Source organism: Oncorhynchus keta, chromosome 13 (genome assembly GCF_023373465.1).
Source record: "Oncorhynchus keta strain PuntledgeMale-10-30-2019 chromosome 13, Oket_V2, whole genome shotgun sequence".
NCBI lineage: Eukaryota > Metazoa > Chordata > Actinopteri > Salmoniformes > Salmonidae > Oncorhynchus > Oncorhynchus keta.
The window spans coordinates 47,681,821-47,693,143 of record NC_068433.1 but is presented as its reverse complement, the minus strand read 5'-3'; the positions used below and the strand labels follow the sequence as shown (position 1 = coordinate 47,693,143).

General features: G+C 50.0%; 1 protein-coding gene across 3 annotated transcripts in view; it reads right to left on the bottom strand.

Moving 5' to 3' along the window:
* Positions 1-11,323, bottom strand: part of LOC118392489 (transmembrane and coiled-coil domain protein 3-like) — a 40,201-nt gene continuing 28,878 nt past the window's right edge. For all 3 annotated transcript variants that reach the window (XM_052460384.1, XM_052460385.1, XM_052460383.1), the window contains exons 2-6: positions 6,019-6,183; positions 5,807-5,914; positions 4,970-5,646; positions 2,191-2,326; positions 1-2,051 (exon numbers count right to left, since the gene is read on the bottom strand). In XM_052460384.1, the coding sequence (XP_052316344.1) occupies positions 1,749-2,051; positions 2,191-2,326; positions 4,970-5,646; positions 5,807-5,914; positions 6,019-6,183 (1,389 nt within the window). In that variant the 3' untranslated portion in view covers positions 1-1,748. The remainder of the gene's footprint in view (positions 2,052-2,190; positions 2,327-4,969; positions 5,647-5,806; positions 5,915-6,018; positions 6,184-11,323) is intronic.

Here is an 11,323-nt window from a genome sequence, read left to right as displayed (position 1 = left end):
TTTCTAGAAAAGGAAGATTTATTTTTGTTCTCGTTTTAAAAACTGTGTTTTGGAAAACCACAACTAGATTAAAACCAACAATGTGCAATGCTACTCCGAGGGGATAACATACCGGAATCTAGACACCGGAATTATTGTCCCTGGGCTGTGAATCTGGGATATGGCTCTCTCTCCAGACACAGAGACAGGGAATAGATAGATTTGGGATAGAGCCGGAACTCTGTGTAAATATCAATGGTTCAGGACATGACATACTATATTACTCAAGGTGCCAACCAGCCACATAGAACCAACCCACATTTGGCTTTTTAAAAGAGGCAGAGACCAAAGCACAGAAAATATCAGGTTTAACACAGAAGCTGCATTGAAAAGGCAATTAGGCCTGGCCCACATCATCATCATCACAGTGATAAGTAGCTTACAGGGGTATCGTCCAATCAGACGATAGCATCAAAGGCATTTAGAATGTTCATTTTGTTCTCATTGTAAAAAGGCTCAACAATATTAAACATTTCAGAGAAAATAAATAAAATGTGTTCAAATCTGTCTGAACCATTTGGTAGAAGTCAAATCCTTTGTTCAGCCCATTCTGAACAGAGCTTAATTCCTATTTCACAACAATGACATTATCATCAATATTAAAGGAGGAATCAGAAATGAGGTTTGTGTGTCAGGTCAGAGGTTACCTCCCCCCAGATTCATCAAAGACTAGCAGAGGATATCACTCATACAGTTAGCATGTTAGCGGCTAAAGGGTCAGTCTATGCATTTCCTTTGGGAGAGAGAACACATAACTCTTGGGGTGAATTCACCCCTTATAGACTAGACCTGTGGCAGTTCCACTGCATCTGTTAATAGACTATAGAGTACATAAGACACCATTTATCCACAAACCCGCATACCAGTACACAGAAACAAGAGGCAGTCCTGCAGTTCATTACCATTCCTTTGTAAAAAATTAACCACTCTTCACGGACACTCAGACAAATATTACACTTTAAAAAAGAAACATTGTCCTTTGTCTCTTTTTTTTCAATTATAAAACATTTCATCACTTGACAGTACAGGTACACACAGACAAAGCTCTCTCACATGGAGAACACCCCCACCCCCTGTACATACACTGACACACAAGTCTCATTCCTGTCAGTGTGAGTGTGGGTGAATGTGTATCATAGTGGCTTGGGGGGGTGGGAGTGAGACTGTGTGTGGATCAGAGCCAGAGGTCTTTAATACTGTCAGTGTGTTAGTGTAATTAAGGTGACGTAAGTACGACTCCGCAAAAGACAGGGAACCAATCGAGGGACCCCTTGTTTCCCCTATAAAGGTTATACGTAAAGCTTACCACCTGTATAGTGCAGTTCAATGTCCTATTGAGATTGACAACCACACAAAGACCAGTGTCCGCAATAATACTGTATGTGACTGGTCCTGCTTCCTCTGTAGCCACCATCTGATTGGTCAGTCTTGCTTTCCTGTAATTTGTACTGTAGTGGCACACTGGCACCGTTTGGAAACAATTTCCCTCAAGGAGTTCTGCCCAAACTCCAAAAGACAGAGAGGGGGAGAGACACAAGGGTGGTGGGGTGTAAGGCTACATTGTAAACACCGCCCCATTTAATCTATCACTATGACAACGTCACAGAGTTCCAAAGTCGCAAGCTCGGTATGGGTGGTGCCAAACCCACAGTGTGAGGGGGACAAAATCAGACTGGGTGGAGACTAGCTTAACATGGGAGGAGTCTAGCTCAGTGTGGGAGGAGCATGCGTTCCAGGGCACACTGCAGGTGCTCCCAGTTCTTCCAGATGACCACCAGTAGGGACAAACCCATGCAGGTGAAAGCCAGGTGCATGCGGCTCCGCAGGAGGGGCGCGGTGAACTTGGCCGCCGTGGAAACGCACACCAGGATCACCGTGACGATGGCCAGCATGATGTTGATGCATTTCCCCAGCAGCACCTTGGCGTCTGTGTTCTCCACCTGTACCGTCTGCTGCTGCTGCTGCTGGAGCTCCAGCTTAGAGACACGCGTCTGACACGACTCCAGAGCCTCCTGTAAACACAGAAAAACACAAGCGTTCAGTTAACATTTGACACACAGGCTTAGATAAAGTTACTGACCATATACAGCTAAGATAGATTTGCAGAGGGCATGTTTGTAGGTATGTGTGTGTGTGTGTGTGTGTATATACCTGGATGTCCCTAGCTCTCTCGTAGGCCTGGTAAGCCACCTTCTCCTCGATGCTGGCCAGCTCCTGCTTCAGGTTACTGGTCTCATGCTGGTGCAACTCTGTCAGGTCATTTAACTGGTCCTCTAACCGCTCAAACCTATTAGGGAGAGGGAGAAAGGGAGGGGGGATAGAGAGAGAAAGAAAGGGAGAGAGAGAGAGAGAGGATAGAGAGAGGATAGATAGAGAGAGAGAGAGAGAGAGAGAGAGAGAGAATAGAGAGAGAATAGAGAGAGAGAGAGAGAGAAGGGGGGAGAGAATGAGGAGTCGTATTATTGAATGCACAGCTTTAAATCCAAACCTGTGTGTCCATCTCTTCCTTCACCAATGTGTGTGTGTGTGTGTGTGTGTGTGTGTGTGTGTGTGTGTGTGCTCTCTGTTTGTGGTGTGTGAAGCATTATCTACATCAGCCCCAAGTTGACAGTATCAACAGCCAACAATATTAAAAACAAGATTACGATTGTGGGAAATAGTAAAGCAGGCCTAGATAATCATAAAGTGAAACCGCTAGAACGATAGTGGAGGTTGTTTTTGGTGCGTCTGCATGGAGGATGTTGTTGTTGGTGCGTCTGCGTGGAGGATGTTGTTGTTGGTGCGTCTGGGTGGAGGATGTTGTTGTTGGTGCGTCTGCGTGGAGGATGTTGTTGTTGGTGGTGCGTCTGCGTGGAGGATGTTGTTGTTGGTGGTGCGTCTGCGTGGAGGATGTTGTTGTTGGTGCGTCTGCGTGGAGGATGTTGTTGTTGGTGCGTCTGCGTGGAGGATGTTGTTGTTGGTGCGTCTGCGTGGAGGATGTTGTTGGTGCGTCTGCGTGGAGGATGTTGTTGTTGGTGCGTCTGCGTGGAGGATGTTGTTGTTGGTGCGTCTGCATGGAGGATGTTGTTGTTGGTGCGTCTGCGTGGAGGATGTTGTTGTTGGTGCGTCTGCGTGGATGTTGTTGTTGGTGCGTCTGCATGGAGGATGTTGTTGGTGCGTCTGCGTGGAGGATGTTGTTGTTGGTGCGTCTGCGTGGAGGATGTTGTTGTTGGTGCGTCTGCGTGGAGGATGTTGTTGTTGGTGCGTCTGCGTGGAGGATGTTGTTGTTGGTGCGTCTGCGTGGAGGATGTTGTTGTTGGTGCGTCTGCGTGGAGGATGTTGTTGTTGGTGCGTCTGCGTGGAGGATGTTGTTGTTGGTGCGTCTGCGTGGAGGATGTTGTTGTTGGTGCGTCTGCGTGGAGGATGTTGTTGTTGGTGCGTCTGCGTGGAGGATGTTGTTGTTGGTGCGTCTGCGTGGAGGATGTTGTTGTTGGTGCGTCTGCGTGGAGGATGTTGTTGTTGGTGCGTCTGCGTGGAGGATGTTGTTGTTGGTGCGTCTGCGTGGAGGATGTTGTTGTTGATGCGTCTGCGTGGAGGATGTTGTTGTTTGTGCGTCTGCGTGGAGGATGTTGTTGTTTGTGCGTCTGCGTGGAGGATGTTGTTGTTTGTGCGCCTGCGTGGAGGATGTTGTTGTTTGTGCGTCTGCGTGGAGGATGTTGTTGTTTGTGCGTCTGCGTGGAGGATGTTGTTGTTGATGCGTCTGCGTGGAGGATGTTGTTGTTGGTGCGTCTGCGTGGAGGATGTTGTTGTTGGTGCGTCTGCGTGGAGGATGTTGTTGTTGGTGCGTCTGCGTGGAGGATGTTGTTGTTGGTGCGTCTGCGTGGAGGATGTTGTTGTTGGTGCGTCTGCGTGGAGGATGTTGTTGTTGATGCGTCTGCGTGGAGGATGTTGTTGGTGCGTCTGCGTGGAGGATGTTGTTGGTGCGTCTGCGTGGAGGATGTTGTTGGTGCGTCTGCGTGGAGGATGTTGTTGGTGCGTCTGCGTGGAGGATGTTGTTGGTGCGTCTGCGTGGAGGATGTTGTTGGTGCGTCTGCGTGGAGGATGTTGTTGGTGCGTCTGCGTGGAGGATGTTGTTGGTGCGTCTGCGTGGAGGATGTTGTTGGTGCGTCTGCATGGAGGATGTTGTTGGTGCGTCTGCATGGAGGATGTTGTTGGTGCGTCTGCATGGAGGATGTTGTTGGTGCGTCTGCATGGAGGATGTTGTTGGTGCGTCTGCATGGAGGATGTTGTTGGTGCGTCTGCATGGAGGATGTTGTTGGTGCGTCTGCATGGAGGATGTTGTTGGTGCGTCTGCATGGAGGATGTTGTTGGTGCGTCTGCATGGAGGATGTTGTTGGTGCGTCTGCATGGAGGATGTTGTTGGTGCGTCTGCATGGAGGATGTTGTTGGTGCGTCTGCATGGAGGATGTTGTTGGTGCGTCTGCATGGAGGATGTTGTTGGTGCGTCTGCATGGAGGATGTTGTTGGTGCGTCTGCATGGAGGATGTTGTTGGTGCGTCTGCATGGAGGATGTTGTTGGTGCGTCTGCATGGAGGATGTTGTTGGTGCTTCTGCATGGAGGATGTTGTTGGTGCGTCTGCATGGAGGATGTTGTTGGTGCGTCTGCATGGAGGATGTTGTTGGTGCGTCTGCATGGAGGATGTTGTTGGTGCGTCTGCATGGAGGATGTTGTGGGTGCGTCTGCATGGAGGATGTTGTGGGTGCGTCTGCATGGAGGATGTTGTGGGTGCGTCTGCATGGAGGAAGACTCATGGGGAGAAGTGTCTGAAAGATTAGGTTCTTTTATACCCAGAAATGAGGGTGTGTTTGTGCTTGCTTGCTGTGTTGATTTGTGTGTGTAGGTCTGTGTGTGTGTATGTGTGTGTGTGTTCTTCATTGTGTCTGCACCAACCTGTATCTCTCCTCCTGCAGTGTCTGTGTGATGAAGCTGTAGTCACTCTTGAACTGGCTTTTCAGTGACTCCATGTCCTCGGCCAGCTGTGCCTGGGCCTCCCTAATCTCCCTGACCTCCTCCAGCACCTCCCCCAGCCTCGCTTGAGAGTCTGACCTCCCCGGCCCACCCCCTGACCCTAACCCCGACCCCCCCGCCGGGTTCCCGTTGGAGTCTGCCGACACAGAGGTCCCCGTGGAACATTCGTCGTCGCTGGGGTACTTGGCCTTGGCAATCGTGGTGGCGCTGCCGCTCAGCGCCCGGGCCCCGCCTTCTGCCTGGAGCCCCGCCCCCGTCTCCATGGAGCTCTTCATGTGGGCGATGTTGTCGGCGCTGCCAAACTTGTTGCGGATGAGGTTGGCGAACTCCCGCGACTTGTTGAAGAAGAAGGGGGGCGAGAGGGAGACCCCGGGGCCGATGGTTTTGACCTTGTCCATTGCCGGGTTGCGCGCGCTGGCCATGCTGACGTCCCGCAGGCTGCCGTCCTTTTGGCCCTCCTTGCCCCCCTCCCCCCGGGCATCCCTGGGCGGGTGCTTGGCCCCGTTGGCCTCCTCCTTCATACGACGGTGGTACTGCTCCAGCTTCCTCTGAAGCTGGGCGATGCTGTGGGCAGACTTCTGGTTCTTCTTCTCAAACACCTGGCAGACCCACAGGAGAGGCAAAGGGTCAAATTAAAGATACTGCTAGAATTGCTGCATTTTCTTTAAAAAAAGAGGCTTGTAAACATTCAGCGCACTTGGCAGATGCAGTTATGTAGCATCATAAAAGGAGAAATCAGTGGGATGTAATTGGACTGACCTGGCGTATGCGTGCCACCTGCTGCTTGTCAGCGTTGTTGACCAGTTTGAGGTACTCTGCCACGTTCTGGTCCCTGGCTGTCTGTTCCACCTTGATCTGCTCCGTCACCTTGGGGGAGATCAACGAGTCAACACAGAGACTAACACACAGGTGGGCCCATGCAGTTGTTCTCTCTTTCTCCATCTCTCACACACACACACACACACACACACCTTGAGTATCTTCTGCTGCAGGCTGTCGATGGCCAGACGGCCCTTAGTGAAGTCCAGGCCCACGCCCCCCTCGCCCCCGTCAGACACCAGGTTGGACTCAGAGCCCCCCCGCCGCATCGGTACCGGGAGGCTGAGGATGTTGTTACCATCGCTGCCACGCTCCGCCTAGACACACACACACACACACACAGAGACAGACACACACACACACACAGAGAGAGACACACACACACACAGAGAGAGAGACACACAGAGAGAGAGAGAGGGACACACACACAGACATGTAAGATATTGAGAATGTCACTTCAAAGAGAATGTTGTCAATTCAATGTACACTACAGTAAATGACTCATGCATGTATGATAGGACAGTATGAGCTCAGCCAAGTTTATGGTAAATCTCATAGCAAAGTATAGTTAGTAAGACAGATATTGATCATGTTATTGAGTGGTAATTGATTTATCAGACTGTAATACACTGTCATCATATTCTAATCTCTTGTAATGTAAACATAAGCTCCATTTCTAGGACTGACTGACTGTGCACTTGTGTCAGTCTGTGCGCCCTCTAACCCATTCCCCAGTCTGTGCGCCCTCTAACCCATTCCTCAGTCTGTGCGCCCTCTAACCCATTCCCCAGTCTGTGCGCCCTCTAACCCATTCCCCAGTCTGTGCGCCCTCTAACCCATTCCCCAGTCTGTGCGCCCTCTAACCCATTCCCCAGTCTGTGCGCCCTCTAACCCATTCCCCAGTCTGTGCGCCTCTAACCCATTCCCCAGTCTGTGCGCCTCTAACCCATTCCCCAGTCTGTGCGCCCTCTAACCCATTCCCCAGTCTGTGCGCCCTCTAACCCATTCCCCAGTCTGTGCGCCCTCTAACCCATTCCCCAGTCTGTGCGCCCTCTAACCCATTCCCCAGTCTGTGCGCCCTCTAACCCATTCCCCAGTCTGTGCGCCCTCTAACCCATTCCCCAGTCTGTGCGCCCTCTAACCCATTCCCCAGTCTGTGCGCCCTCTAACCCATTCCCCAGTCTGTGCGCCCTCTAACCCATTCCCCAGTCTGTGCGCCCTCTAACCCATTCCCCAGTCTGTGCGCCCTCTAACCCATTCCCCAGTCTGTGCGCCCTCTAACCCATTCCCCAGTCTGTGCGCCCTCTAACCCATTCCCCAGTCTGTGCGCCCTCTAACCCATTCCGGCCTTGAGAAAAATAACTGAATAGGAGGATAGAGGACACAAGATGCATGAAACAGAGAGCTCTAAGTCTCCTCTCTTTGCCGACTTTGATGGCTCTACTGAGTGGCTAGAGAAGTTCGTAGCCTCTGGGTTTACAGGCGCAGCCTCTGATGCAGAAACGGCTTTAACTGTTAACTACAGGCACAGAGGATGATTGCGTAATAAACCAACTGGACTTCAGTACAACTGGACTGTCTGTAACCTGACTATATAACTACACTGTTACCTTGGCAGCCGGCAAACAAAGCCAACACACACACACAGACAGATAACCACACACACACACACACACACACACACACACAAGGCATAGCCAGCTTGTCCTCATCTATATTTTACAGGGCCTTCTCATGTCCAACAGTAACTGATGAGATTAACACATACAGTCTCTCTCTCAGATTCCCAACACCTCTCCCTCCCTCCCTCCCTCCATCCTCAGATACCCCACACCTCTCCCTCCCTCCCTCCATCCTCAGATACCCCCACACCTCTCCCTCCCTCCCTCCATCCTCAGATTCCCCACACCTCTCCCTCCCTCCCTCCATCCTCAGATTCCCCACACTTCTCCCTCCCTCCCTCCATCCTCAGATTCCCCACACTTCTCCCTCCCTCCCTCCCTCCATCCTCAGATTCCCCACACTTCTCCCTCCCTCCCTCCCTCCATCCTCAGATTCCCCACACCTCTCCCACCCTCCCTCCATCCATCCTCAGATTCTCCACACAACTCTCTCTCTCTGTCAGTACCAGTTAACTAGGTCACAAACACTATCCTGTAGCACTCGGGCCCAGGGCACAGATGGCCCCACCAGTTCGTAACCAAGCTATTCTGCCTGGGTTAGAACCTACACCCACACACACATTATTGACTCAGTGTGGCCAGAGAATTACCTGACCCTTTTTATTTTTTATTTTACTAGGCAAGGCAGTTAAATAAGAACAAATTCTTATTTACAATGAAGGCCTAGGAACAGTGGGTTAACTGCCTTGTTCAGGGGCAGAAGGACAGATTTTTACCTTGTCAGCTCGGGGGTTCGATCAAGCAACCTTTCGGTTACTGGCACAACTCTCTAACCACTAGGCTATCTGCCGCCCCGACAGGCTACCCTTACATGACCCCAACAAGCCGGAGGGATGAGGAACAGCAAGCGCTGACATGTCGTCTGTCCCGTCTATCACACAGACACAGTACACGCCACTTCCTGCCCACCTCATCAAATCTGGGAGAAGGGGGAGATTCAAGTATGGTAACTAACATTTCTGTGGTGTCTCAGTCAGTATTCCAAAAAAAGAACAGGGTGGAAACTGAGTCTGAGAAAGGGAAGAGACACACACCATACGTTACAAATCTACATATGGGGTGTGTTGTGTTGACTGTCCCCGGGCCAGTGCTGAACTCAGGTCAGTATTTGTCCTCCAAACAGGGCTGGTATGGGCGCGCGCACACACACACACACACACACACACACACACACACACACACACACACACACAAGCCTGTGTCCTCTTCCTCTCTACTCTGTCTAAACACCCAACTGAAAAAGAACACAACACACACTGCAACACAACAAAACATGAGGCAGACACACTGCCTGGTGAGAGATATTTGTTAGTTGTAGCGTTGTGTGTTCTATGTAGGCCAGAGCTGCTCAGCGTGTTTCACACAGGTCACACACACACACATCTGAACAACGTCTCGGTACAGGAAATCACAGTATGACCTCGCCTGAGGTACAATACACACTGGCATCGATGTACTAGATTTTCTCATAAAAACTAACACAAATCAGAACAGAAGAAAAGCCAGAAACAAAGTCATTGTCTGGAGATGAACAGTTCTAGAAGAGGCTTCAGTTGGTGTGAAATTCATGACCAAGAGGTGGTGATAGGACGTAGGCTACTTGAGATTGTCAAACCCATTTGATAAGCCCTAGCTAGCATGGATCTGTCCTATCAGTGGATCTGTCCTAAGGGCGATTTCCACGCCAACGGGAGCAGAGTATTTCCTGTAGATCGTTGACAAAAAAAAATACAATTAAATCTAGTTTTATCTCACCTTGTAACACATCAAAATGTGGAAAAAAAGTCAAACAGTGTGAATACTTTCTGAAGGCACTGGATAGGTCTAAAAAGGCACGCGTGTGCGTGTGCGTGTGTGTGTGTGTACTCATGCGCGTGAGAGAGAGCCTGTGAGGGAGACCGAGATTCAAATAAAGGGAATTGGTTTAAAGAGATGAGATGAGACGTCACAAACTATCCCCCCGGGCAGTCACTCACAGGAAGTGACCTCACAGTGGACCCGTCATGACCCCACCAGCCATTCTACAACAGCATTACCCAACAGCCGAATCACTACGATCTAGGACATCACAGGTGCTCTGTGAGTTAAGTAGCACTGTTGTGGTACCACACCTCTGGTTCTTACACAACCTGCCCACCAGCCACCTACAGTATCCATACTTGAATCTGACACTGAGAAATCCACATAGCAGGTCAGAGGGTGGAGATACTACCATATTGCTTACTGTAGTGTATAGCAGAACTTCACAACTCTTTCCAATCTACATGAAGTGTAATGGACTGCTATGGGTATAGGGGTTGTCTGTGGACTACAGGGCCAGACAGGGTTTATACCCTCCACAGTGTTGAGCGTGATACAGACTAGCCTATCCTTGATGATTTGTAGCACAGCCTCCTCAAACACTGGAGAGGCCAGACTCACTGCATCATTCTGGCAACTCATGGCCTTGCAAAGCACAGCACAGAATAAATGTGTTGCAAACCTACTCAACCTGCATAACAATATATCGACCATTTAGCAGTTCCGTTCAGAACACTGCTCCCTCCATCTGCTCCCAAAAACACCTGAAATATAGGACTCCTAAATGTTTTGATGTCTATATTTTTTTTAAGCGCTGAATCATTGACGGTCCGAGACGGTCTGGTGATTGTTCTGGTTGGGTGTATATATAAAATCATTGATTCCTGTCGTGTATTTATCCCCCTCTGGGCTACTAGTCTTCCTCTTCTCTGCTCCCACTTCCCACCTGTTCCAACTCCACTGTCTACTAGCCTACTGTTTGTCTGGTCATTGTTTTGAACTGTCCTGCCTGCTGTGCTGCCTCTTAGCCTGGCTAGCACTGTGAATGAAAAGAGGTCCCCGGACCGATGCTTGACATGGGCAGGAGCTCAGCGGAGCCGAGTACCAGTACTTTAAAATGTTCTACTGCTTGAGCTCGTGTTCCTCTTATAGAATATTAGCGAAAAAGTATTGTGGAGCTCCTGCGCCTAAATATAAACAGTACCAGCACACAAAATGAGTACCGGGGAACCTATTTCAGTCCAAGTCAAGCAATGCCACAGACTCGCCTGATATGATTAAATAACCGATTTTAAGGGCTGGAAATATTTAGTTGGTTGCTGGTCTGAGTGTGTGTGATGTGAAATTGAAGTGAAGTGTTTGAAGTGCAGCCAGCCAAAGCTCCAGGCTCTATGGGGGAAAGGGGAGCAGTAGGGACTGTGTACCCAGGGAGGGTAGCCTACTCTGGGGCAGACGAGCTATCAGGCCCCCTGGAGCTCCTCCGCAGAAGGTTATGCCATTTCCACTGAGATGGATGCAACATTAAACATAAAACACACACTGCGCAAAGAAACGCGCACACACACACAGACAGTAGCCACACCCCCAAGCGTATATCTGCATAACATAATCCAGTTTAGTGTGAAATGGTAGTTGATGAGTCGATTTGAGCAGAACCGGGTTTTGACCAGATCCCAGACCCAACCAAACGGATTCGCTCTGCAGTCCGCAAACCAGCACACATACACACACACACACACACACACTTCAGCAAGAAAGAAAACCTGTGTTCTGTCAACTCAGCCCTACTCTCAGAGACAGGCGAAACAGAACACTCTCTCTCTATGAGTGTGTGTGTGTGCAGCAGTGGCAGCTTTACCTTTGGTTTTACACTCAAAGAGCACTCACACACACTTACTAGTAAATCAGGTCAACCCCTGGGCTGGGCTAATATAGGGCTGGGCTCTGGCAGTTAAACATACCTGGGTTACTGCTA